The following is a 26,022-nucleotide window of genomic DNA, read 5'->3' as shown; positions in this document are numbered from 1 at the left end:
TACTCATAACTCTGAAATATAGCAATAAACTGCGAATGTAATGCACATATGATCATGAAGCATGGCTTTCCTTAAAGGACTGATAGTGGCAATTACTATGAAATATTGAGCTTGCACGATATCAGAATGCCGAATATCAACCAAAGTATCCCATACCATCCCATTGCATCTGCCGAATCAAATCAAACCCTATACCGGGCTCATCCCATGCTCCCTCAAATGCATTGCCACCCTGTAGCCACACTTGGCTTGCCACAGTTGAGCCTGGTGTCATATGCTCTACAGTGTCGAAACTGGGCAACGGGGATGGCAGCTCCAACGTGTTTAGTGGTCCGCTGTATTCATGGTTATGCTTCTCATAAGCAGAGGGGTTGTCGCTAGCATGCACATCCTGAAGTGCTAGTTCCTCGCTGTCATCAACGAATTCCGATCTAGCAATCAAGCTATGGATTGACAGGATCTGGCGAGGACCCTGCGGTTGGGTGTGCCTAGGGCGGTTCTCTGGATGGGCGTTCTGATCCTGGGTTTCATCGATCAGACTTTTCAGGTCATGTTCCTAAATCGGTCAGTTACTCATGTTGCCTGCCTGTCAGCAACTGACTTACAATTGTCTGAACTGAGGGAGAAGTCCGAGCTACAGTCTGTATAATTTGCAAACATGAGTGTTGATACTGCTTGACCCTCTCGCGCGATACCGATATCTTATGCCCATATGTCCTCTGCCCATGGACGAGGAGACGTATGCACTGGTACGCACAAACAGCCATGTCCAGTGGAAGGATTGGGAACTCCAACCTGAGATCCATGAGCGAGGTAAGAATCCCTGCGATCTGTGCTGCATGGTGTGTGCACTGTTCCCGACACCTGAGAACAAAGGCATTATCAAACTCATCCAATGTGGCTGCCGGGATAGATTCGATTAGCCCACTAGTAATACAGCGATACAGATCACAGTAGCACTGGTGCCACAGGACATGTAGAACAATAAACCGAGGCAGCCAGGGCGAATGAGCACGAAGTCTAAGATTTCTCTCTGAATAGGCACTGGATGGGGGCAATCGGAGATAGAAATTCTCTAACTCAGTTTCCAGTTCTCGTATCCCATACATTATCTCAATGGCACGGCAATTCCCCGCGGCAAATCGCTTTGCATGACTGAACATCTTAGCATATCCTATAAGCTCACATAGTAATATTTACCACCGAAACGTACCGCAAAATCTTGTCTCTTAGATAGGACACGCAGACATTTGCTGCTAGTAACCCAGGAAGCTTAGCTTGTGACTTGAGCTGTACTTCCGTCTCTGGGCAAACATCCAATTCCCAAGTCTCTTCGGGGCACGGCAGGCCAACATAGATAGCATCTACTGGACAGGTGGTGAATTCTAGTAGGCCCGCAGCCCAGCTTTGGTCAAGCATATAGATGGCCCACATAAGACGGCGACGAGCTTCCCGGGCCAGAAAGCAAACTCTCTGGTCATCGTAATTCAATCGTAAACTAAAGGCGAACCGAGAAAGTAGCGATACAAGTGGAAATGCAGAGGAATACTCCCCAAAGCACATCTTACACCGTACTATCAAAAGTAGAGCCTGAGTTCGGATGATGGATGGTTGTGATAGGTTATTGATGATGAGCTGTTCTGCCTTTTTCAGGCATTGAGCGGCGTACTCACGCTTTGCGGAGTCTACCTCTGTTAAACAAGTCGAAATAGCAATGATAGCGAGAAGAAGGCACTGGTCAGTCTGTCCTCGGTGAAACCGGTCATACAGCGAGGCGCGGTGCAGGAAGGCATATCCCGGAAGGGGATAGATGCGCATAAAGAAAGTGTCCAGAGCTACTTGAATCTGTATATTGTCCGGATTCCTGAAGGCATCCGTACTGAATCCGTCAGCGACATTAGATGAAAAGAGGAAGCATATAAGATCTACACACGTAATGGTTGTCGGAGGTTCAGCATTTGTTTGCGCCTCTTGTTCCGAGGACCGCTGTGGTGCGTCCTTCGGACCGTTTCTCTCATCTGTGTTCCCAGTCTTCAGTGGACTAGAGCTATACACGCAACCCCTTCCTCGTTTTTGACAACGGAGACATGCAGGGAGATGTCCACTACAACGTACTTTCAAAGAATGACAACGAAAACATGCTTGTCGAGCTCGAAGGCGCTCCGGCCTTTCTAGTGTAGGCGATGATGAGTCCAGGTTTTGGAACGAGCAGGCAAACTGAAGGCGATCACAGTTGCCACAGATGCTTCGGCGTCCATCGCAGCGGACCTATATCAAAATGAGCTTTAGTGTACACGGACATTCGGTTATCTGAGCACCTTTCTTAGTCTACACTGCTGGCAGGTCTTGAGTCTCTGATTCGGTGCGGCTGTCGTGGATGTAGCCATGTGGTACCAATTCTAGAGGGGACAGTTTGTAACTCAATGATGGATGGTAGAGGAACATTCCGCTATTTAGAGCCGGTTGCAGAGATGTATTGGCAGTCTATACATAGTTTAATTGGTCCAGCACTAGTTGTGATTGCGGGGGTGGGCCACTAAATTGCGTGATCTGCTGCTGATCCACAATGCGAAGAGACGAAGCTATACAAGAGAATCCTCGATTCATTTCAAGTTCACCCACTAATGGTGGAAAAGGCTATCTAGCTAGATAGGAAACCAGTTCCCACCTCGCTCATATTGCACGAATATCTGGAAGAGAGACAATATGAGTATGTCAGTACACATGACACCGAGCATTGAAGAGAGACCCCAGATACCACCGTCAGAAAGAGTTCGGGGCACCTTTTCGTCGAAGTTCTTCTGAACTAGCCCCAACTTTCTTATTTAGGGTTATCAATCCCCGCAACGTCGGCCCCGACAGCCGACATCCCTTAGCTACGAGATATCGCCCTGAAATTTGACCGGAATACAGATGATGCCAATGACACGAGATATTGTCTCATCCGACGCTATAGCAAGATGACTATGACTTGGTGTGCACATAAGTATGCTTATATATACCATCTATACACAAATTCCGTCTCGAGACGACCATGGTGGCCTCTATCCTCTACAGATGCCCAATATGAGACGCCCACAGTTCTTCGCATACTTCAACACCAGACTGGCCCTAGCCTGCTTGCTCATAGCCATCTCCTCTTTCAACTATGGCTTCGATAACCAAGGCTTTGCCACCACGCAGGCCATGGACGCCTTCGACAAACGGTTTGGCAACTACAATCCTGGAACGAAGGAGTATGCGTTGGACCCGGCCTGGCTGTCGCTGTTCAACAGTCTAAACTACATCGGATTTGCTGCTGGTATGTCCCTCCCTTCTCCAACGACGCGCATCGTATGAGCTCACTAGTCAGGCGTGCTCATCGGCAGCCAAATATCCGCCCGGTTCGGTCGACGGTGGTGCATGTTCTCGATGAGTTGCTATGCCCTCATCACAGCCACGATCACAGTTACCTCTGCGAACCGTGATCAGATTCTCGCTGCTCGAATCCTGAACTACGTCTATGTTGGGATGGAGTTGGCTGTTGTCCCAATGTTCCAATCCGAAATAGGTGAGCCCCATAAACCTTGTACTACTACGTTCTGTTCTCCAACACTAAATCGCGACGTATAGTCCCTGCCCAAGTGCGAGGCCTCGCCGTAGGCACATACCAGTTCAGCATTATCCTAGGTGGTCTAATAATCAACTCCATCTGCCGGGGCACAAGCAAAATCCAAGACGACCGAGCCTGGCGCATCCCGCTTGGCCTATTCTACATCGTTCCAACAATAGTCCTATCATTGATATGGTTCGTCCCCGAGAGCCCACGCTGGCTCCTCCAACAAGGCCGCGTAGAAGAATCCCAAGCTAGTCTCCGAAAACTACGCCAGGGGTGTTTCACTCCCGAACAAATCAGCAACGAATTCCATGAGCTCCAGACCGTGCTCGAACAGGAGGTTGAGAAAGGTCACTGGATTGACCTAGTCAAGGGCGTTAATCTAAAAAGAACGGCACTCGTTTTCATGGTCAATTTTTTTCAGCAGGGTACTGGGCAGGCATTTTCGTCTCAATATGGAGCGGTCTATGTCAAGCAGTTGGGGACCGTAAACCCGTTCGATATGACGGTTGTTCTTTCACTTTTAAATTTGGTGTCGATCATTGGCTCGTTGGCGTATACTGATCGGGTTGGGAGGAGGTAAAGCTCGCCTTTTCCTTCTTTATTTCTCTGTCCTTGTGGCACTATTTGAGAGGTTATGCTGACGGTTTTGCAATATAGACCCATGCTCCTAGCCAGCTCGGCAGTAATGGCAGCAGGCCTGTTGACGATGGGAGGCCTAGGGACTCCAAATCCCATGACAATTGACTTAAAGAAAGGCGTAGTGGGTATGTACGTGGTCATGGCCCTGGGATTTTCTCTTGGATGGGGACCACAGACGTATGTAGTAGCCACCGAGCTACCTGCGCTGCGGTTGAGAGACATGACGCTGCAGTTGGGGTTTGTGGTCAATGTCATTTCCAAGTATGTCGTTCTCCGGCCTGTCCTCCGTCTATCCCGTATTCACCTATTATCCCGAAGGCTAATATGCATCTTCCAGCTTTGTCGTCAATTTCACTATCCCCTACCTTGTAGATGCGGAATATGCGGGTCTGAACTCCAAGGTTGGGTTTATATTTGGTGCCATTGCCGTTGTCGCGTTTGCTTGTACTTTCCTTTTCGTGCCGGAGTGTCGGGGTAAGACTCTTGAACAGATTGATCTCATGTTTCATCTGGGGGTCAAATTGCGGGATTTTGGATCCTTTGATGCTAGCACCTTGGTTGCTGAGCAGGAGTCCAAGGGAGGCGAAGTTCCTAGTGACACTGGTAAAGTTGGAGAGGGTGGGGTGAAACAGTAGACTGTTCTATACGGTTGGATGTTACATGGGACTTGAGCAGTACAATATGAATCAATCCATTCTAGGCGAAGATTCTATATTCGTGCCATGGCGAGTGGGGACGTACAATAATACCGACGTCAAAAAGGTCAGCTTAGAAATCTATGTAACATTTGCACATTAGCTATATTCGTGGTTGGTACTTTTATCCTCCCGAAGATCGTATATTCGTTGGACGGACGTCAAATCAATAGGTATACCGAAAATGGGCCTGCGCAGATTAGCAATTAAGTCATGCAATATTGACTCTAACTGGGGAAGAGCTTACCCTGTTCTGGATGACTAGTTGCCCCCTCTTCTGCTGACGGTTGCAAATGTAAAAGGCGAGGGTAAATACACCCACAATGGCAATCATGAGAATATGGGACCTGCTTCAATTAGCCCCAGCTCCAGGCTCTCAACACAATTGACGTATCAATACGTACCCCACCGATACCCACACAGCAGTCTGATACTGCGGGGCCTCCTGCTGCCGGACAAGGTAGCTACCCGCCACTCCTCCCAGCCCGTTACAAGCAGATACTGCAGCCGCGGTGGTGGCGCGCTTCCACTGCCCCACTATATTGTTCGCCATAAACGCGTTCAGTGCCGCCCAATTGGAGACGTATGCCCCAGTGGCCAAGAATGTCCCGATATACCGCACAGTAACTTGAGTGGAGGAAGGGAGGCCGAACATCAAGAAGCCCGCTATGAGACAGAGGGCGTTGAACGTGATCAGTGGCCCGCGTAGCCGGTACGTGTCTCCAACAAGAGAAGTGAAAAGAACAGGTACAACCGACCAATAGTATGGCTGCTCAAGTTAGTATACACATAGCAACTTGCAAAGAAAGAACGCGGCGTTGAGGATGGGACATACTGGAGTGGAAAGGATAATAGCTGCATTGCTAGAAAACCCCATTCCCGATTGCAGAATGATCGGGAGAAAATAGGACAATGCGGTGGAAACCAAATTGAGAATGAAAAACATGCATGCAAATCCGTATAGCTTCGGGTCCGAAAAGTTCATGGCGATTTTGCTCCATGAAAAAGGCTCGGGCACCACATCATCACGATCGGTCTGGATACGCTGTACAGCTAACTGTGCCTCCGCCTCCGATAGGAAGTAGAAGCTTCGGTGTGCTGATTCGGGGAAATCGACCATCCACCAATACGTGACGATACCAATGACGCAGGTGATAAGTCCTTGGACAAGGAACATCCAGCGCCAGCCGCTTAACCCCGCCCGTCCATCCAAGTGATTCAGGCCGTAATTGACGATCGTGCCTGTCGCCATCACGGTGACCTCTCCCGATTGGAGAAATGCGAATCGGAGCTGTTGTTCCCGCCGGGTGTACCAGGTGCTGATGAGGTATGTCAACCCTGGGTAGATACCGGACATAGCCATGCCTAGAAGCACACGAAGAGCAATAAGCTGTTTCCACGTTTGAACAAATGCCGTGCATAAAGTAAGCAGGCCGAAACAGAATGTGATAGATGCAAACCAGATCCGCGGACCAACCCAACGCACCGCAACCGTGCAGGGAAGTTGAAAGACCACGGAGGCTATGGTAAAGATGAATATCGATACCGAATATCGAGTACCTTCAAGGTCAAGATCGCTGAGCATACTAGTCACCGAGGCCGACGAGAGGATGCCGGAGTCGAGCAGATTGAGACTGCAGAGAATGCCGGCAATGGTGCAGAGGCGCCAGTCCACTTTCCAGCGAAGTCTCCTCTCCAACTCTTTCAATTCCTCCGGAAGGGTTGCCTCCACGACTTCACGGCCGTTCGACTGCAGGCCATCGGGCGTCAATGGCGAGGAGTCCATGGCTGCCGCGGGAACTTTTTCTTCGATCATAATGGTGGCCTTTTCCTCTTCTTATATTTAATATCGCTTTCCCTTGAATGGCTCCCACATTTGACCTTATTGTTCCATGGTCATCCAACGCCGAGCAAAGGTAAAGAAGAAATTCGATCCAGAGTCGAATTTTAGCTGGGTGGCAGCTTATCGGCAATGTTTCGTGCAGTTATCCGCAGACTAATGCAGTCCCCAACGGCAAGCACCCAATAGCGCCATTCAGCCACGGGAGTATTGAGGATTGACCATGCTAACATACCTAACATGGTGCCGAGGTCGCTTTAAATCGAATGGCCACTTCAGCCCCAATTGTGCCCTCAGCTGACAATAATTTCAGTGGCTTCTAGGATAGCACATCTGGCCAGAGTTGTCCCTCCGATCTCATTGGCAATCTTGGGGTGTGGAACAAGAATCCCTTGCATTATGCTTGAAGCCATCGTCACTCATGAGGCACCAGTAAGACTTGCCAATGTTTGTGGAATGTTCATTGGGATTTGTTTGACCACAAACACAAACAGAGTTGGTCGGGAAGATCACATGGTCAGCCTGTCCAAGATAAGCATCAAGTCGATCAATTAATTCGTTGCAATTAAAATAGTTTTTAATTTAATTGAAACTAATGACTATAATTCACTCAATAATTTTTATGATTTATTTGTTCTCTTTGAATCCCACGATTAATTTTTTCAAGGTTCTATCATTCAATTTCCTCCTACAGATTCACCTATTGTGTTTGTAAAGAGGGTCGACCGTGGAATATATATTGCACAGTTAAAGACTTGAATATTCTAGTCCACCACGTCCGCCGATCCGAGTTCGATGACCGCCCAAATGGAGGGAAAATGGTTCAAAAGGGGCATCTCCCTAAATTCTCACATTGGTCTGATCTGTCAACATTCCCAGAGTCAATCTAATTCATTACCACGGTGGCTCCCAACCCCGCAAATGGGACCCCACTCTCTCTCTCTCTTGCGCTCTCTTCGGGCGAAGGGAGACCAAGCGATTCGAGACCATGCGAAGCTTCTCCCCTTCCCCCGACTGGTGGTGGCACAGCTAGTAAGTACGGAGTAGTAGTTGGTTTAAGGCGATCGCTACACGTTGCTTTCCTTTTCTTTATTATAAACCCTCTCTCTCCCTCTTGTCTTTCTCTCCTTTCTCTCATCCAGTTTATGTACGTATCAGTTTACTCACCGCCAACGAGGAAATCTTCCGCAGTAAATACAGAAATTAAAGAACCAATTTACTCCGAACGCTCGTTACACGTCAGAGCTCTCCTCTTCCCTACGGCCAATCTGACCTTACGAAATACCGTCAGTCGCAATGGTTGACCTCATCTCCCCTCCTGATCCTCGCACCCTACTCCCGCCTCTACTGGCTTGTCTCCCTACGGCTTTTGTATCGCCATTGCCCCCGCCTGCACTTTTGCCTCTCCTATCGCCCGTGCTACGCCAGCGTGTTCAGGTTCTGAGTTCCCTCGCCGCTTCTCCGAGCGAATCATGGCTGCGACTACTTTGTTGGGACTCCGGAAAAGCTGAGCGTCTTCAAACGGTGGTGAATGAGAGCAGCTTTGAACCACACCCAGTGTCGGGCGAGATTGAACTACCCGATGAGGTTCCCGTGGAATATAAGCGCGTGGATGAGGAGACACTACAGTCCCGCGTTTTGCTCTCGGACTATCGTTTAAAGGCTATCTATCTGTGGTGTCCCAACGACAAGGATGGTGGCGGACCCGGGTGGCGAGTCGCAGAACTTTTGCCCTACGAAAGCAGTAGGGCAGATGGTGATGTCTGGTCGGCATCGATAGGGGAAGCCAATTCACACTCCAAGGAACGGTTGATGGAGGATGCTTTAAGAGCGGCGGAGAAGGAGGAGGAAGCTGCTAAAGACCAGGAAGATGACGACGACGATTACTGGGCTCAGTATGACGCTACACCGGGGAGGACCCCATCGGTGAAACCCCCCGCTCCTAATGGGCGATCTGCCCTTCAGCACCAGGACATGTCTGAAGCGTCCTACTTCTCGCGATATGCCGATGTGCAGCCGGCGATGGACAACCATGATCCATCGGAAGAACAACCAGAACTCGGTCCATCTTCCCTGGGCGGAGATTTGCTAGCCAATCTCCTCAAACCTCATGCTGATACTCAAGCATCTGAGAACTCACTGCACCTCAATGGTCATGGAGACGCTGATAGTGCACTGAACCATCCACGACCATCATCTGCCTCGTCTAACAGCTCGGAGACTGTTGCCAAGCTCGAGTTGGAGGCCGAAAATCAGTCAGCATGCGAGGTAGGCGTCAAGCAGCATATTGGCTCTAACATCAAGAGTCTGTTCCGGCTCGCTAGAGCCACAGGGATCACACGCGCCGAGTTTCAGTCGCTCGTCAGAACAGAGCTTGAGTTGTTGAATATGTCCGATGATGATTAGTTTTGGCCGTCTATGAGGCGCTTTGTTTTATGGAAATCCGCAGGGTCGATTTGTACATAATGTTTCATTCGGTCATGATGATGTTTGAGCGTTGGAGTGCGATTATTATGTTGCATTGGATATCCCACCGTTGTGATTTTTTTTTTCCATATATATATATATATATTTTATTTTTTTGTTCAAGATTCAAATTTATATATTTATTTTGATTTTGAATTTTATTTTATTTTTCTATTGCATAGGACACGCAACCAAGGAAAACCAAATATATCCACAGGTGAAACCCGAGGTTAAATATAGAAGAGCAAGCAAACGGAAATTCTGGGTCAAAGGAAATAAAGTTCGGATGAGCTCCTTGTTCCGTTCCGGCGTGTTGTGTATGGGGATGAAGACACGCAATCAGTGCGCAGCTCCCCTCTTCATTCTCCGTACGACAACAAGCCTCTCTCTTTCCCTTTTCTTTTATTTCTCTATATGATGTCCTTTTCCTGATTACTTTCTGTAGGTCATCGCATGGAGAATATTCCTCACTATCTATTCTCCTTGCTCTAACTAACCAATTGCTCCGTGCTCCCCGTCGAAGCTCATTAGGTGATCTTTTTTCTACTATCAATTCTCGTCGTCGATTACAGCCACTGAGCATGTCTCAATCCCCTCCACCGTCTCTCCGGAAGAGAGGCGGAAAGAAGGAGGCATCCCCTGGACCCTCAGATGTCTCTTCTCCTTATCCCAACAACCAGGGTGCAACCCCCAAGCCTCAGTCAGAATGGGATTATAGGCTGGCCATAACGGTTCTGACTGTGCTGGCATTCATCACCCGGTTCTATAGGATTTCTTACCCCGATGAAGTTGTCTTTGATGAGGTGCACTTTGGAAAAGTAGGTCATACATATTTCTATACCCGAAAAATGACTGGACGTTTCTAACACGATCATGTGCTTCAGTTCGCCTCGTACTACCTTCAACGCACGTACTTCTTCGATGTTCACCCTCCATTTGGCAAGCTTCTCTTTGCGGCGATGGGCTGGCTCGTCGGCTATGATGGCCACTTCTTGTTTGAAAACATCGGCGACTCGTATATCGAGAACAAAGTTCCCTATGTCGCTCTTCGCGCCTTACCCGCCACCCTCGGCGCACTGACGGTCCCCGTGGTCTTCTTGATCATGTGGGAGTCGGGATACTCGCTGCCGGCTTGCGTTCTGGCCGCTGGCCTTGTGTTGTTTGACAATGCGCACATTGCTGAGGACAGGTTGATCCTTCTGGATGCCACCTTGGTCATCACAATGGCTCTGAGCATTCTGTGCTACGTTCGCTTCTACAAGCTGCGCCACGAACCCTTCGGACGGAAGTGGTGGAAGTGGCTGCTACTGACGGGTGTGTGTCTCAGCTGCGTCATTTCTACCAAGTATGTCGGTGTTTTCACTTTCGTGACCATCGGCGCTGCCGTCATGGTCGACTTGTGGAATCTGTTGGATATTCGCCGTCCCGCCGGCGCTCTCAGCATGTTGGAGTGGACCAAGCACTTCGCAGCGCGTGCCTTTGGCCTTATCGTCGTGCCTTTCTTCTTCTATCTGTTCTGGTTCCAGGTCCATTTCGCGATCCTAACCCGCTCCGGCCCTGGTGATGACTTTATGACCCCCGAATTCCAGGAAACCCTCAGCGATAATGCCCTGGCGGCCGAGTCCATCGGAATCCAATACTATGACGCGATCACTATTCGGCATAAGGACACTAAGGTGTTCCTCCACAGTCACTGGGAACGGTACCCGCTTCGCTATGACGATGGACGTATTTCCAGCCAGGGCCAGCAGGTGACGGGATACCCGTTCAATGATACCAACAACCAATGGCAGATCCTTCCCACGGTAGCTCTGGAAGACAATGACGGCCAGGGCCACAGTGTGAAGAACGGCGACCTTGTCCAGCTGCTTCACTTGGGTACCGACTCGATCCTACTGACCCATGATGTTGCCTCCCCCTTTTATCCGACCAACCAGGAGTTCACGACTGTGACCAAGGATGTGGCCAGTGGCGAGAGACATAACGAGACCTTGTTCGAGATTAAGATTGAGAATGGCAAGGCCGGCCAGGAGTTCAGAACTCTGTCCAGCCATTTCAAATTGATTCATTTCCCCACCCGAGTGGCCATGTGGACACACACAACTCCTTTGCCTGAGTGGGGCTTTAAGCAAGCCGAGATCAACGGTAACAAGAACGTCCTTCAAACCAGCAACCTGTGGTACGCGGAGTCCATCGAGTCGCTGGAGGAAGACAGCCCTCGCAAGCAGAAGGAAGAACGCAAAGTGAAACAGCTGCCCTTCCTTCGGAAGTACCTGGAGCTCCAGCGCGCCATGTTCTTCCACAACAATGCCTTGACCAGCAGCCACCCATACGCGAGTGAGCCTTTCCAGTGGCCATTCCTTTTGCGAGGTGTCAGCTTCTGGACCAAGAATGATACCCGTGAACAGATTTATTTCCTAGGTAACCCGATCGGGTGGTGGATTGCCAGTAGTCTGCTGGCTGTTTTCGCTGGTGTGATTGGTGCCGATCAGTTGTCTCTCCGCCGTGGAGTTGACGCCGTGGAAGAAAGTAAGTAAACCTGGCGGATAGTAAATGCGGAGAGGCAAAGACTGACTGAGTGCGCTATAGTTTGGGGACTCGGTGCCCGTTCTCGCCTGTACAACAGCACCGGTTTCCTATTCCTCTGCTGGGGAGCCCACTACTTCCCCTTCTGGTTGATGGGCCGTCAGCGTTTCTTGCATCACTACCTTCCTGCTCACCTTGCCTCCTGTCTTGTGACGGGCGCTCTGATTGAGTTCATTTTCAACCTCCAGCCGGTCCAAGCCGTTGTCGATAGCGAGGTTGATCCATCGGGCAAGTCCAAGTCTGTCCGTCCCCGTCATTTCGTAACGGCCAAGGAACGGATGAGCCGCAAGTCTCTTGTTGCGGGTTGGATCGCCACCCTTTCTATTCTGGCCATCACTGTCTGGGGATTTTGGTTCTATGCACCCCTGACTTATGGTACCCCGGGCTTGGACGTTGCTGGTGTAAACGCACGTCGGTGGCTGGGCTATGACCTCCACTTCGCCAAATAAGGCGATTAAGTCGGGGTATGTCAGCAGCTTCCGACAGCATGTAAGCGCCCCGAAATCATGTAACCTTCTGTGTCTGAGAATGGTGTAAACATGGCATGTAAGATAGTGAATGAATGTGCATCACGATGGTCTGAGTAAGCTTCGGGAGCGCCGCGAAAGCAAGTGGCTTGAAGCCCAACGCGGCTACATTGCGAGACGGTGCTCTTTTGGGGCTCGTTTGAGTCATTGTATTTTCTTTCTCATTGGGGCCGGAACCATTCTTTTTCATCTTTTAATCTCGCATCTCCTTGAGTTGTTTTCTCTGCTCCTTTTGGTTTTTGCCTATGTGATATCAAATCAATAAAACGTTATGAATAGAAAACAAGACCGCACTCGAGATGTATGCCTACGGTTCCCATTTCTGCATGAGGCTACTACATACATAGTCTACTGGGTACAAAGGAGGTATCCACCATGAAAATGCTCTATTGAAATAGGACCTCAGAAACATTATATCTATGCGCACAAAAGGCAACAGGAAAGAAACGCCACGTTGAGTATCATCAAACAGTACAAAAAGTCCACACATCAGGAACGCATATGCAACCTCCTATCTAAAACGCCATTCTCTTGCCGATTTCACTCTCCCACCCACGGACTCTCTCGAATCCGTTCGACGCAGTCTGATAATCAACCATCGCCTGGTAAACCTCCTCCTGGCTGGTCAAGACAAAGGGACCGTACTGCACCACCTTCTGGTCCAGCGGCTGACCCGCCACCAGAATGAACCTGGACTCCGATTCGGCATTATCCGGCACCGACGCCTCCACATAATCTCCGCCCTGGTCAAAGACCACGTTGTGGAATTCCTGCACCAACTTTGTAGAATCGTTCGACCCAAAGACTGTTGTTCCAGAAAGGGTATAGGCAAATGCATTCCACCCCTTCGGTAGGGACTGTGCGATGCGTCCACCCGGCCGGATCGCAATATCCAGCAGCCACACGGGTGTATAGGCCAAATCGCGGACCGAATCAACTCCATGCGACTGACCTGAGATGACCTTCACTGTGACCCGGTCGTCATCTACCTTGGCGACAGGGATCTCGGACGCGCGCAGATCACGATACCGCGGCTCGCACATCTTGAGATTCTTGGGCAGATCGACCCACAGCTGCATGCCGACGTTGGGGCTGCCGTCGGGGTTCTCGTGGGGCATTTCCGCGTGCATGATTCCGCGCCCCGCGGTCATGAATTGCAGGTCGCCGGGTCCGATGGTGCCCTTGTTGCCGGCGAAATCTTCATGGTCCACTCCGCCCGACAGGAGGTAGGTGATGGTCTCTTGGCCACGGTGAGGGTGATCTGGGAAACCGGCGCCCTTGCCGATGGTGAAGTGGTCGAGCATGAGGAAGGGGCTGAAGTTGCGCAGCTTGGCGGTTCCAATTGAGCGGCGAACGCGGGCACCAGCACCCTCAGCTTGTTCGATGGCCAGAACGACTTGGCGGATTGCGCGGGGAAGGGCCATTTTGCTCGTTGGAGGAGTTATTGTCACCGGGAAAGAGTCTGCGTTGATTTGGTTGGGAGTGATCGTGTTGGCTGTGTTCGTGGTGATGTTGAGGCGAGTTGACACTTCTTGTTGTATGAAGGAAACTAGCGCTTTGAGATGGCTAAAATATAGCGATAGGAAGATAGCTGTGATTGCGATTGAAAACGAGAGAAGTAGTTTCATCGGCGCTGGAAGGGGATCTTTATATGGAGTGGACCATTAACGAGAAGTGAGTAGAAATGTCTGGAGCCATTGGGACATGGCCATTTAGTCAATTCTTATAATCGGCTAATAAGCATCTGCATATTAGTTAGTGTATGTAGATCGGCGATGAGATGGGGCTTACAAAGATCGAGGTCAGCAGCCGCTAGTCCGCTTTTGGGCGTCCCCTGGATTTCCAATCGCTGATTCAGTGGGTCGGTGGACTCTTTTCCGGCCGTTCATTGGTAACTGACTCAGACTTCACTCAGCAGCTTGGGAATTCATTCCTCAGGTGCCTGTTGCTCATGTACACTGTAGTACATCTACCGTGATTTTAGGTAATGCTCAGTCATGGCTGAGTTCTTCCTTGACTCCTGTATAGTGTCATCTCCTAGTAACTGCTCACTTGAATATATTCTATTTCGCCCTGTAGTTCGTTGTATTTATCTAGTTTATGTACAAACACTTTGCGCTACCTACACATACAGCTACTAGTACTGGGTAGAGCCTGGAGGGATGCAGGTACTACAAACTGGAAGGTCAGCCACCAATCAAACAGATGTCAAATCTATAGCAAAACCATCCAATCGCTCTTCAATATTCATCCAAATTGCATGAATCTATGACCTCCATTGATCTGGTTGGTCATTCCCTTCTGGCTCTAGTGCACAAGGCACGTGGTGATAAGCCGAAACCCCAACGCAACCGTTCAATCGGATGTTCTTCACAGCTGTCATGTTGCTCTGCTTCCAACTGCAGCGAGGGCTTTCCCTCCAGCATCCATATCTTCCCATATAGTACCATGATGACCAATTGAACTATCCCTCCCTTTCTTGTTCATATTCTAATTAATAGGATTTCCTTCCATTAAGTGACGTGGGCCTCAGAGTTCCACCAGGAAAGCTCTCATCAGGCCAGATCGTTGCAAGTCCGTAACGCCCCAGCCAAGCAGCGCCCAACGCTATCGACATTTATCGGTACAACTCGCCGCCATGGGCCGGCGCAACCGGATCGTAGCGTCCTTGCTAACTTTAGCATGCGCGACTTCTACCGCCCTTGCGAACAAGAAAGTCTTCAATATTCACGATGATCTACTCGCGTTTCCTCAAGTACATCCCACTCCCAGTCGTTGCGCTAAAACCGACATTCTCGCTAATCTGAAAGCTAAACTTAGTACCAAGTCCTTTTCCCTGACGAATATGTTCTTGACTCTCACGCGAAAGAATTACTACGGACGCAAAGTAGCCCTCCCGTTTCCGATGACCAACAGGGAAACTCTCTACAAAAGCCGCAGATCCCTCTAGAGCCTCGCACAGATGGGTCGCAAGAGCACAGTCCACAACAGGAAGGAGGACCGCAGCTCACATACGAGGAGCTAACCCTCCAAGGCCAACGATTCCTCTGTCAAATCCCGCAAGTCGAGAAAGACGAAAGTGGTCCGACGAATAGGACCAAGGAGGCCAGTGAGACGGACGAGAAGCAGGAGCTGGCTCGGGCGACGGAACGCGGCTTGGAACTTCTTAGCGAGATGGAAGGGAAATGCATGTACTATGTTTCGGGCTGGTGGTCGTACTCGTTCTGCTACAAGAAGCAGATCAAGCAGTTCCATGCGCTGCCTTCTGGCAGTGGGATCCCTAACTATCCTCCCATGGAGGATCCGGCAACGCATTCGTTTATCCTGGGCCGGTTTTCCCGGGCTAATGAAGAGGAGGATGGTGAAGCTGAGCGCAAAAGGACGGCCGAGGCGACAACAACAGCAACAACGACGGACGTGGCCGAGCTCCAGACGAACGGGGGATCACGGTATCTGGTGCAGCGGTTGGAGGGCGGGACTAAGTGCGATTTGACGGGGAAGAACCGGAAGATTGAGGTTCAGTTCCATTGTCATCCCCAGTCGACGGATCGCATTGGCTGGATCAAAGAGCTGACGACTTGCTCCTACTTGATGGTCATTTACACCCCGCGCTTGTGCAATGATGTCGCCTTCCTACCCCCACAGCAGGAGGAGCTCCATTCAATTGAGTGTCGCGAGGTTCTCTTACCTGACCAGGTTCCCGACTGGGAGGCGATGCGGCAGTATCACCTGGCCCAGAGACTTGTCGAATCGTCTGCTACTACGTCAGAATTTCCTATCGTCGGTGACATTGAGGTCGGTGCCAAGAAGCTCGTGGGCACCGAAGGCAAGGAAATCGAGAAAGGCCGCGTGGCTTCCGCCGGAGAAGAGAAGGTGGAAGTGGTGGCCAAACGCGAGAATGGTGAGGTGTTGCAGTTGTCCAAAGTCGACCTAGAAAAGCTTGGGCTTGACCCGGAGAAGATCGAAACCTTGAAGACCCGACTCGAAGAGCTCGCTCAGGGTAAGGACTGGACATTGGAACATGTCACGGCCAATGGCGAGCGTGGATTGAGAGGCATCGTGGACACCGATGAAGATGAAGAGGAGGAAGAAACGGGAGCCAAGTCTGGAACAGAGTCGGAGGACCATGGTACAACGGAAAAGCCGCAGGAGAAGGCTCCCGCCGAGAAGAAAGTTCCAGAGAAGGAGGTCCTAGAGGCTAAACCGAAGGACGAGCCAAAGGGGGAGGAGCTGCCTGCGGACAACGCGGAAGAGGGCAGTGAGGAAATCTTCAAAGATGAACTGTAACTACCCTTAGACTATGTCATATTTGTACTTGACGACTTGTAGATCTGTGTCTATTCTTGGTTATCATTTTTCATCCCAACAAAGTACCTGCAATTTCAACTTCTGGGTACCTCGACACATATACAAAGCAAAGGATTCTATCATACAGAGCAATAGGCCATCCCTCAAGTCCATAACCTACGGGGCAACTCGTCAATCATAGCCATAGTCAACGCATAAACACTGAGGAACTCCATCCCATGAATATATCAAGGAACGCCCAAGCACTTAGCAAACAAATCCATCCCACCCGACAGCCCTGCACGTCAACAAACCGGCCTCGACCTCAAAAGACACACAGTATCATCCAGATCACGACCGATCAAAGCCCTAGTATACCATCAGCACCCAACCAACCAACCAAGTACAAACAGACATATATATATATGTAGAACATACGGCCCATATCTACTGTACGGCGTCCGCCCGAAACACCGCCCAAAACACCGTCCACAGTCACACCGTCCATAGTCCTCATCGATAGGAATAGCCCTAACCACACCGCCAATCTCTTCCAGGAACTCGATCACTGCTTTCCTAATCTCTTTTACGCTTTTGCGTCGGGTTATGGGCTTAACAGTCTGTGATTCAGCTTCTGAGACTTCTGAAGAAGAAATTGTGATGGTTGTGCTGGGTGATTTGGGCTTGGAGTGTCTGGATAGACGCCTGCGGAGGGATTTGAGGGAGATCGGGTGGAATTGTGTCATTCTTATCTCTGGCTGGTGGTAGTGGTAATGAGTTGTGTATGCGTGGTGGTTTGTGAGGGTCGTGTGGATAGTGAGGTTGAGGGATAGTGTAGCTTACAAGGGATGTGGAATGTTACTAGGAATGTTGTCAGGTGGTGGGGGGTGGAGTCGCTGTCACTATGATGGTGGTGATTATTACTGCCTGCTGTGTAGATTTGGATGGTGTGTTGAGCCATGGATGGGGTAGAGGGAAGACGTGTGTGTGACTCTATCTGCCTTATTTAGGGTTGTGCTTTGTGTAGGTAGCACTGTAGATGGATATATGTATGAGGCTGTCAGAGAGGTGCGAATAAACTTGTAGCGTGGACCTCTCATCTGAGGGTTATTGGGATCTATATCGTGCTCCAGGCTTTTGGTATGATGTATAGAGATAATAGAGCTTAGCCGTAATACTTGAGCAACAAGCAGCCCTAGCTCTTTAATACATGGTGTCACTTCTTCTTCGGCCATTTTACGGTCTTCGGGGTACCCTTGAAGATCAATCAGGTTGTAGGAATACCATCACCTATTGTCTGACTGTCTGAGCACGCAGTATACAAGAAGGAAGTTCGGATAACAGACTCACTCGTCAGCAGTGGTTGATAAGGCAGTGCAGAAAACGTGACCGGGCGCTTCTGATGCCTAAGGCTGCACCCCCTCACAGCCTCCACAGGAGTAAACCAAACCACGAACGGATCGGCCAACTTCCTCCATTCCCTCCCTCGTGTGTCTGTCTCTCCCTGAAACTCTTCCGACTCGACCCTTTCTCTCCCACATTTCTCTCGTTTCCCTATCCCACCCCGCCCGGTCAACGGCTCACACGGGAGTTCTCTCCGTTTCACCCTCTCCTCATCCTTCCCCGTCCTATCCGACAGTTGCGGTGCTGCGGCCTCGGGCTCGATATCGGTACCTGAAGTACTGCCACTGCGTAATTGCCAAGCCCACCACCACGAACTAACTAACCCCCCCGACCGACCCATCGACCATCGCCCGACCTTTGAGTCTACTCTCCGCTATCTCCCTCAGGGCCCAAGCGGGAGCACCATTTGGTTACACGACCATTTAGAACCGCTGCTCTTGGGAGCAGCAGCTGCAATAATACAACAACTCCTTCTACGATAGCCGGAATTCTATCCCGGTTTGCCAGCTGACGGCGCCCACCATGGGTTTCCTCGGTGTGTACACGGCCCTTTATGACTATCACCCTCAGGCGCAAGGTGAATTAGAGCTTCGCGAGGGTGACCTATTATACCTCCTGGAGAGCAACGACGAAGACGATTGGTGGAAGGCCAAGAAGAAGGCGGAACACGATGATGAGGACGAGCCCGAAGGTCTTGTGCCTAATAACTACATAGAGGAGGTAAGGATGCATCCTATCGCACTTTGCTGTGCAACCTGGAATTCACATGAGGCATTGCTGTTGTCCTCCGGGCCTCCCGTCCTCTGACCGGAGTTGGTGGTTGTTCGTTCCCACCCTCAGGGGTAGAGAGTGGATCACCGTTGAATCGGACATTTACTGACTGTGGAACCGAATTGAATATACAGGCCCAGCCAATTCACTCTGCCAAAGCGCTATTTGATTACACACGCCAAACAGACGAAGAGGTATCCTTCTCCGAAGATGCAGAACTGGTGGTGTACGACATATCGGACCCGGACTGGACCCTAGTTGGGGTCAGCGGGGATTTCGGTTTCGCCCCGGCAAATTATATCGAGATTGTTGAACAGGCTGCCCACGCTCCCGCAGCATCATCTGTCCCTGCTCCTCCCGCCGAAGCCGCACCTCCGACACTCCCGCAGCGCCCAACGGCGGCACCGACAGAAGAGGCCAGCAGCCCTGTCTCAAGCTCGCCCATCGGCGCCGTTCAGAACCCAGCCGCCGCGGCGATTGCTGATATAATTCACAAACAGCATGCAGAGCCCGAAGCCACCAGGGCAGTGCCGCCACCCCCGCAGCCCCAGCCATCGTATGAGCCCGAACCAAGCTATCAGCGGGAGCCTTCGCCGCCGCCGCCGGCCCTCCCACAACGTCCCCCATCCCAGCAGATATCTCCGCGTGTAGAGTCTCCCCGGTCCCCGGGTCTCCCGGCACGCCCTCCTCAGATCATCTTGGCGCAGGAGCAGGATAGTAAAGGACATGTGAAAGAGTCCCCGCCGTACAACAGAGTCGGCCCTGCACCCCGTTCTCCTTCCGGCTATCACATCTACAATGTCAATGAAATGGTTGAGGTGATGGGCAAAAGGAAGAAGATGCCGACAACCCTGGGTATCAACATTGCTACTGGGACGATCTTCATCTCGCCGGAAGACGATGGGGAAGAGCAGGAATGGACAGCTGACAAGCTGTCTCATTACTCCATTGAAGGGAAGCACGTTTTTGTCGACCTGGTTCGCCCCAGCAAAAGCATTGATTTCCATGCCGGCGCAAAAGACACCGCCAGAGAGATTGTCGCGGCACTTGGTGAAATCTCCGGAGCCTACCGCGCAGAGGGCTTGAGGGAAGTCATTGCGGCTGGCTCCGGTGGGGGAGGACAGAAGAAGGGTCAGATTCTCTATGACTTCATGGCACAGCAAGACGATGAAGTGGGTGTAAGTGTTGGCGATGAAGTCATCGTCCTTGATGACACCAAGTCTGAGGAATGGTGGATGGTCCGGCGCGTGAAGAATGGCAAGGAGGGCGTAGTCCCAAGTAGCTATGTCGAGATCACCGGCTATGCCTCCAGCAGTCAGCCATCAGGCGTTGACTCGGGCTTGTCGGCAGTGGAGCGAAACCGTCTCGAAGAATCAAGGTTGGCCAAGGAGGCTTTGCGCAAGTCACGAACCGATTCAATTGATTCGCCCCGCGGAGAGGTAGGCGCTGTCCGTTGGCTATTTGGCCGATATATAATGGTGTTATTAGAAACGCTAACGATTATCTTTTCCATTATAGCATCACAAGCGTGACAGCCGTAGCAGCCAGAAGTCGAGTAAGTTCCCCTTTCCCCCTTCACTGTGTCAGGAGATTGGTCATACTAACGAACCCCAAGAGCCAGACCCAGCCAAGACGAGACAATGGACCGATCGTACCAAAACTTTCACTGTGGAGGCTCAATTCATCGGTCTGCAAGACGGTAAGATCCATCTGCACAAGATGAACGGGGTCAAGATCGCGGTCCCTATCCCGAAAATGTCTATTCAGGACCTGGAATACGTTGAGAAGGTGACGGGAGTGTCACTGGACGAGGACAAGCCACTCTCCGACATCAAGCGTCGTTCAACACAGCGAGAACCTGAAAGATCTCGACCTTCGGCTGAGAACAAACGCTCCGAGTCTGCTGGAGCTTCGTTCCAGCAGTCCGATTATGATTGGTTCGATTTCTTCCTGAAAGCAGGAGTCGGTCCACACCAATGTGAGAGGTATGCGCAGAATTTCACCAAGGATTCGATGGACGAGAGCATTCTTCCGGATATTACGCCAGAAGTACTTCGCACGCTTGGCTTGAAGGAAGGCGATATCTTACGAGTGATGCGCCACCTGGATACCATGTTCAGTCGTACTGGAGCCAAGTCTAAGTTGCGCAACGTAAGCTTCGGCGGAGAGGAAGTCATCAGCAATGGTGAAGACGGCGGTAGCCTCTTCGCGGGTCCAGGAGGTGTTCTGCGCAACAATACGCGTAAGGGCAGGCCAGCGCCGGCTGTGCAGACCGGAGATGTGGTCGATCCCAAGGCTTTCGCGCAGAAGGAAGACTCTAACCACGCGGAGCCAAAGGAAGCCTCTCCAACTTCTGCGGCTCCGGAAAAGCCTGTCCAGCGTGGTTTTGATGACGATGCATGGGAGGTCAAACAGCCTAAGCAGACTGCTCCCGCGCCAGCTCCAGCAGCTCCAGCGGCTGCAACGCCGGCTTCCCCTGCTGCAGCCTCGCCCGTGACAACGCAGCCACCACAACAGCAACTTACAGGGGCAATGGCAGACTTATCCGTGCTTCACCCTCCGCTACAGCCAACTCCTACCCAACCGACTCCCGCTTCACAACCTCCGTCACAGGCACCTCCAGTCATTCAGCCTCAGCCAACTGCTGTACCCGCGCCTGCCCCCCAACAGCCACAACAAACGGGCGCTACTCCCGGTTTCTTCTCTCAATTGGGTCAGCCGGCACAGCAGCCGCTCCAGCAGCCACTCCAGAACCCCACGCAGGGATTCAGTCCCCAAGCCACTGGGTTCCAGCAAGCTTCCAGACCACGCCCGCACGCTCCTCAGACTATGGGTCAAAATTCGCTGCTTCCCCCTCCGCCTCAGCGACCACTTTCTGCACCCCAGAACTTCCCTCAACAGCAAAGCTCTTTTGGCCTCCCTCCACTGCAGCCTCAGCTGACAGGGCTACCTCAAGCTGGACCGCCACTCGCTGCTCCAGGTCAGAGTCTGGCCGAACTAACCCAGCAGCGGTTCCAGCAACCACTCCAACCACAGCCAACTGCGTTCATGCCCCAAAATCAGTTCCAAAATGGCTTGATGCCACAACCCACTGGCTTCCAACCGCAATCTCAATTTGGAATCCAGCAGCAACAGCAACAGCAAGCGGGCTTCCAGGGACTTGCCCCGCAACCCACTGGCTTCGGTTTCCAGGCACAGCCGCAACAGCCAATGCAAACCGGCATCAACTCCGTTCTTCCCCAACCCCTGCAGCCTCAACCCACCGGTATGAATGGCGTTGGCAGCATGCCTTACAACACTACGTCGCCACCGCCAATCCCACCAATTCCTCAGCAGCCAACGGCTGCACCTCTGACCCCACAGAAGACTGGGCCCGCACCCCCAATCAGGTTTGGTGTCAAGCATGACGCTCCAAAGAAGCTCGCTCCCCAGCCGACAGGTCTCCGGGCTAATCTTGCACAAGCCAGTAAGTTCCGCCAAGCAATGCATACATCTCTTAGGCGGCTACTAACTATCTTCCACAGCGCCCACAAATCCGTTCGGTTTTTAATCTGAACATGTATATAATCGTTTTTGCTTTCGCGGCACATGACACATATCTTATACATTATTTACTCTTCACATCGGCGATTTCCCGCGCTAACCATAAATAACTCGCGTCTTCCTACCTCTGACGCCGTAATGCGTACTAAACGTCTTGGCCCACAATCTCGATCTACGCAGTCATGTTTGGAGCAATGTCTCGCATGTGTCCCCCTGACGCAGCTTCAGCCAGCTAGATTTGCCGTTCTTATTTCTTTTTTTCTTTCTGTTCTTGGTTATCATTGTCCAGGCAATGCGTGATCCTAAAGATATGACTTGACCTCTGTTCTGTTTCTTTTGTTCCTGATTGGTACTTGATACTCCCAATTACCTGTCTCAGATTGACTGTCTCGATACAACGTTTTCTTATGTTACATTAATGTATGTTTGGGGACTCTGGAAAAATATCCTTTTGGTTGGATGAGCTGCTGAACTGTGCCTTTATACCTCTCTCTCACTCTCTACTCTGGAGTAGGGTGCCGGGCCGATAGTAGAAGTGCTCTTATTCTTGTTACCTCCTTTCTGCTTTTCTTAGTCATATTGTACGATACATAGAGGGGTACTCTAATAATACTATGACAGGGTCGTTGGCAAGTGGAGCCAACTATCAGAAGCAGAGCACTGCCAGCCACGGCTGCAGCTCCCACATCCCAGTTGTATAGAAGCGTACCATATTAAGTAGCGTGGTGGGGCAATTAGTACTTCCATGAAGCCATAAACTTTTCACATCTCACTGGCAGTTTGGTTGCATCCCCCTTAAGAATATAGAACTAGCACAGCATTGTAACAAATTAAGCACCAAGTGCATTCGCTTCGATAAATCTTGCAGCACCGTGCAATACAGACCCGAAAAGCGCACGCTGTCTCTCCATGTTCAAAGAGCTTCGTTCATGGTTCCTTGGGTTTCACATTGAGAGACGAAATAAGGTCAACAATGACATCAGCCCGGATGGTCTAGTGGTATGATTCTCGCTTGTAAGGAGACCTCGTCGCCATTCCATCAATATCATCGATACTAATAAATACTCTTAGTGGGCTATATAGTACCAATCTGCGAGAGGCCCCGCGTTCGAACCGCGGTTCGGGCCCTTCTTTTTTTTGCACTCTTTCTTTCTTTACTTTATTTATTGTATATCATAACAGCTCCTCTCTTGCCACCTAATTGATGTACGCACAACAGTTACTGCCAGAGCCAGTAGAGCCAAAGACCAATTCCCCAAAGGGGAAACAGGACCCTGATCCCTCACGGGGTAGTAGGCCGTCGGGGTGATAACTAATCATCATACAGAACCTGCTGCATCTTCGTATCTGCAAGCCCATTGCCATATCACACCGCGCTATAGAGAGGATCAAAACCCGGGAAAAGTGTTTCGTGGCCTTACAGAGGAAAGGGGCTGTAGAACCTCAGCCTTACAAAGCAGAAGAATGCCGTCGGCGATGGCTACAGAAGGTGAGGGAACCTTGAGAGTTCCTGGCTAGTTCTACATGAAGAGTATCTGCTCGTCGTATGACCCGGGATTTGACTCGTGTGGGGTTACGGAGAAGGCCTGGATCCGGCCCGGCTCGGCTCCCGTTTCCCTGTTTTTATGAGGCTAAATGGCTTGCGGGGATTCCGAGCCTCAGCCTTCAGCATTGCGGTTAGCGCCTTTTAGGCGTCCTACTCTCAGCCTCATTGGGAAAGTGATTGCCCGGCCTACTACGGAGTGCTTCGCGCATAGCCCATGATCTTCAGGGACCTCGGCTGAGATGCTTTCGCCCTAAGCTTATTCGACTGCTCGTGTACTTTGATCTGCGCTAATGCCTCGGCTTGATAGCACGTTTGTGAACCCTCTGGCTTTTCTTCAAAAGCTTGCAACGTCGGGAGCTCGATCTGTGGAGCTACTATCCAGAAGCATAAAGGATGTTTCTGAATATTAATCCGCTCACTCCGATCCCCTTATCTACGAGTCAGTACCCAAAGTGTAAGTGTCGCATCATGATCCATCGGGGTAGAGCTGAAAAAGATGTCAAGCCAATGGCATCTCATCGATCATTCAGTAGGGCTCCACAAGGGGGACCTACTTCTGGTTTTTTGGTTAGCCAGGATTGGGGGCCGTTCTATATCATTCAACAAGTTTCAGGGTCCATTTAGCGCCGCATAATCAAGCCATAGACTAAGGTTCTTGGTACGACAACTGTGGGGAGTAGGAACCCTGCAGCAGTCACCTTCACCATTCCTGTGCCCTCGACGTGAGGCCAGAAGCATTTGTGGGTACTACCTGTACAGCCACGAGATACTGGGAAGCCGGGGAAGCCGGATAAGGGGCAACAGCCGCTGACTCAGATGCAAGGAGGCTTTTTCCCGGTCACTGCTATACCTGATCGCCACTCCTGTCTGCTGCCTCACTGTGGATGTTGACTCGGCCTCTGTAAGCCTTCTACTGGCCTTGCCTTTGCAGACATCCCCCTGCGGCTCTCATGGAGTCACTGCTTCCGGTTCTGGCTTCGCCGGAGGAAGGTGGACATCCATGAAGAGCATTACTTGTTCCACCAGTGATCATCACTGCTATTGACTGGCGATGTGGGGTCTTCTATACAGTGCTCCTTCGATTGGTGATTGTCACTAGTTGTTGGGCACTGTAAGATTACCATTGGACGGACGTCAAACTGTTCCTGTTTAGTATCAGGCACAGGTCAGCATATCCTTACAGGGACCCACGGAGGCTACAAGTCCAGCATCAAGAAAGAATCCCTGCAGGACAACCATGTGATGTAACGCTCTCGAAGCTAAGTGATCCGGTCGTCTAAACATCAGGCCGGATGGTGGCCTTGAAGGATCACACCGGACCAGTCCACCATCGCTGAATCCGAATCCGAATCCCCGATTACAAAAGCAGCCCTCAAAGAAAGGTATAAAAGGGCCCCTCCCCATCCCTCCAATCCAACTTCATCATCACAGCAAACAGCTTCATTCACTCCATCACAAGAAACCAAAAACAACAAACCAAGTTCATCCAACGGATCAAATATGCAGCTCAAAAACCTCCTCTCCACCCTCCCATTCATCACGGCCGTCCTGGCCTCCCCAGCCCCCGTGCCAGCCCCCGTGCCCGGCACCGTCGCCGTCGGATACGGCCAGCAGCTCCAGAACAACGACCAGGCCAACCACTGGGTCGTCTGGATCGAGGGCGAAAGCGCCTGCCCGAACACCCGCGTCCTGACCAGGCTCACCGACAGCCCCTGCGACCAGACCTTCTATTTCAACAACAAGGCCTATCATCTCGCCGACTGCGGTAGCGACAACGAGCCCCGTCGTGTGGTTCAGCCCGGTGGTGGCTCTGCTGGCTGCTCCCGCGATAACCGCAAGATTACCTGCCACGGTAGCACCCATGACATTGTCAAGCATGGCAAGTGCGGTTAAGTGGATTGGTTGAGTTTGGATATAACGCGTGGGAAAGGGGGATTGTGGAAGTGTGGATTCGGGTCCTGGATGATGCGTGGAGACAGGGATTGACGGGGATGGTGGCCTAGTTGTGGCTGTGGTCTTGTGTTACATGTTAACAACCTACGTTTGATGTCATGGCCTATAGGTTCAGTTAGGTTGAATGAGATGGAAGTTAGTTGTCTTTGAGTGGTATGATACATAAG

The 26,022-nt window shown here is 51.0% G+C and overlaps 9 protein-coding genes and 1 non-coding gene across 10 annotated transcripts; 7 read left to right on the top strand and 3 right to left on the bottom strand.

Moving 5' to 3' along the window:
- Positions 1–136: 136 nt before the first annotated feature.
- On the bottom strand, positions 137–2,140 carry BDV37DRAFT_277597 (fungal specific transcription factor domain-containing protein; the record flags this gene model as incomplete). Its single annotated transcript, XM_032085807.1, has 5 exons — positions 137–556; positions 606–1,155; positions 1,214–1,879; positions 1,934–2,018; positions 2,116–2,140. 5 exons carry the CDS (start codon positions 2,138–2,140, stop codon positions 137–139), a joined length of 1,746 nt encoding a protein of 581 aa, XP_031947267.1.
- Positions 2,141–3,057: 917 nt separating this feature from the next.
- On the top strand, positions 3,058–4,872 carry BDV37DRAFT_290169 (sugar porter family MFS transporter; the record flags this gene model as incomplete). The annotated part of the gene is made up of 5 exons (XM_032088653.1): positions 3,058–3,301; positions 3,353–3,550; positions 3,613–4,174; positions 4,256–4,498; positions 4,575–4,872. The coding sequence occupies 5 exons, from the start codon at positions 3,058–3,060 to the stop codon at positions 4,870–4,872; spliced, it is 1,545 nt and encodes a 514-aa protein (XP_031947266.1).
- A 46-nt stretch (positions 4,873–4,918) lies between these two features.
- On the bottom strand, positions 4,919–6,982 carry BDV37DRAFT_2445 (putative MFS transporter). Its single transcript, XM_032081550.1, has 4 exons — positions 5,768–6,982; positions 5,337–5,701; positions 5,180–5,279; positions 4,919–5,122 (listed from the first exon to the last, which is right to left on the bottom strand). The coding sequence occupies exons 1-4, from the start codon at positions 6,746–6,748 to the stop codon at positions 5,099–5,101; spliced, it is 1,470 nt and encodes a 489-aa protein (XP_031947265.1). The 5' UTR covers positions 6,749–6,982; the 3' UTR covers positions 4,919–5,098.
- A 568-nt stretch (positions 6,983–7,550) lies between these two features.
- BDV37DRAFT_235429 (uncharacterized protein) lies at positions 7,551–9,327 on the top strand (the record flags this gene model as incomplete). Its single annotated transcript, XM_032080492.1, has 1 exon — positions 7,551–9,327. A coding segment is annotated over exon 1 (1,106 nt), but the record flags the coding sequence as incomplete, so codon positions are not given.
- Positions 9,328–9,738: 411 nt separating this feature from the next.
- Positions 9,739–12,301, top strand: pmt4 (dolichyl-phosphate-mannose-protein mannosyltransferase). The gene is made up of 3 exons (XM_032080928.1): positions 9,739–10,056; positions 10,123–11,767; positions 11,828–12,301. Exons 1-3 carry the CDS (start codon positions 9,820–9,822, stop codon positions 12,271–12,273), a joined length of 2,328 nt encoding a protein of 775 aa, XP_031947263.1. The 5' UTR covers positions 9,739–9,819; the 3' UTR covers positions 12,274–12,301.
- Positions 12,302–12,866: 565 nt separating this feature from the next.
- On the bottom strand, positions 12,867–13,775 carry BDV37DRAFT_267556 (pirin family protein; the record flags this gene model as incomplete). Its single annotated transcript, XM_032084047.1, has 1 exon — positions 12,867–13,775. The coding sequence occupies one exon, from the start codon at positions 13,773–13,775 to the stop codon at positions 12,867–12,869; it is 909 nt and encodes a 302-aa protein (XP_031947262.1).
- Positions 13,776–14,733: 958 nt separating this feature from the next.
- Positions 14,734–16,709, top strand: BDV37DRAFT_235425 (PRKCSH domain-containing protein). The gene is made up of 2 exons (XM_032080491.1): positions 14,734–15,106; positions 15,172–16,709. Exons 1-2 carry the CDS (start codon positions 14,990–14,992, stop codon positions 16,636–16,638), a joined length of 1,584 nt encoding a protein of 527 aa, XP_031947261.1. The 5' UTR covers positions 14,734–14,989; the 3' UTR covers positions 16,639–16,709.
- A 1,444-nt stretch (positions 16,710–18,153) lies between these two features.
- Positions 18,154–22,976, top strand: BDV37DRAFT_235423 (cytoskeletal protein-binding protein SLA1). Its single transcript, XM_032080490.1, has 5 exons — positions 18,154–18,762; positions 18,948–20,252; positions 20,332–20,368; positions 20,429–22,279; positions 22,338–22,976. The coding sequence occupies exons 1-5, from the start codon at positions 18,565–18,567 to the stop codon at positions 22,361–22,363; spliced, it is 3,417 nt and encodes a 1,138-aa protein (XP_031947260.1). The 5' UTR covers positions 18,154–18,564; the 3' UTR covers positions 22,364–22,976.
- A 362-nt stretch (positions 22,977–23,338) lies between these two features.
- BDV37DRAFT_t8 lies at positions 23,339–23,483 on the top strand. The gene has a single exon. It is a non-coding gene; the product is annotated as a tRNA-Tyr (tRNA).
- A 1,919-nt stretch (positions 23,484–25,402) lies between these two features.
- On the top strand, positions 25,403–25,795 carry BDV37DRAFT_277589 (uncharacterized protein; the record flags this gene model as incomplete). Its single annotated transcript, XM_032085806.1, has 1 exon — positions 25,403–25,795. The coding sequence occupies one exon, from the start codon at positions 25,403–25,405 to the stop codon at positions 25,793–25,795; it is 393 nt and encodes a 130-aa protein (XP_031947259.1).
- Between the last annotated feature and the right edge of the window lie 227 nt (positions 25,796–26,022).

Source organism: Aspergillus pseudonomiae (assembly GCF_009193645.1).
Source record: "Aspergillus pseudonomiae strain CBS 119388 unplaced genomic scaffold BDV37scaffold_1, whole genome shotgun sequence".
Lineage (NCBI taxonomy): Eukaryota > Fungi > Ascomycota > Eurotiomycetes > Eurotiales > Aspergillaceae > Aspergillus > Aspergillus pseudonomiae.
This window is presented reverse-complemented; position numbering and strand designations above follow the sequence as displayed.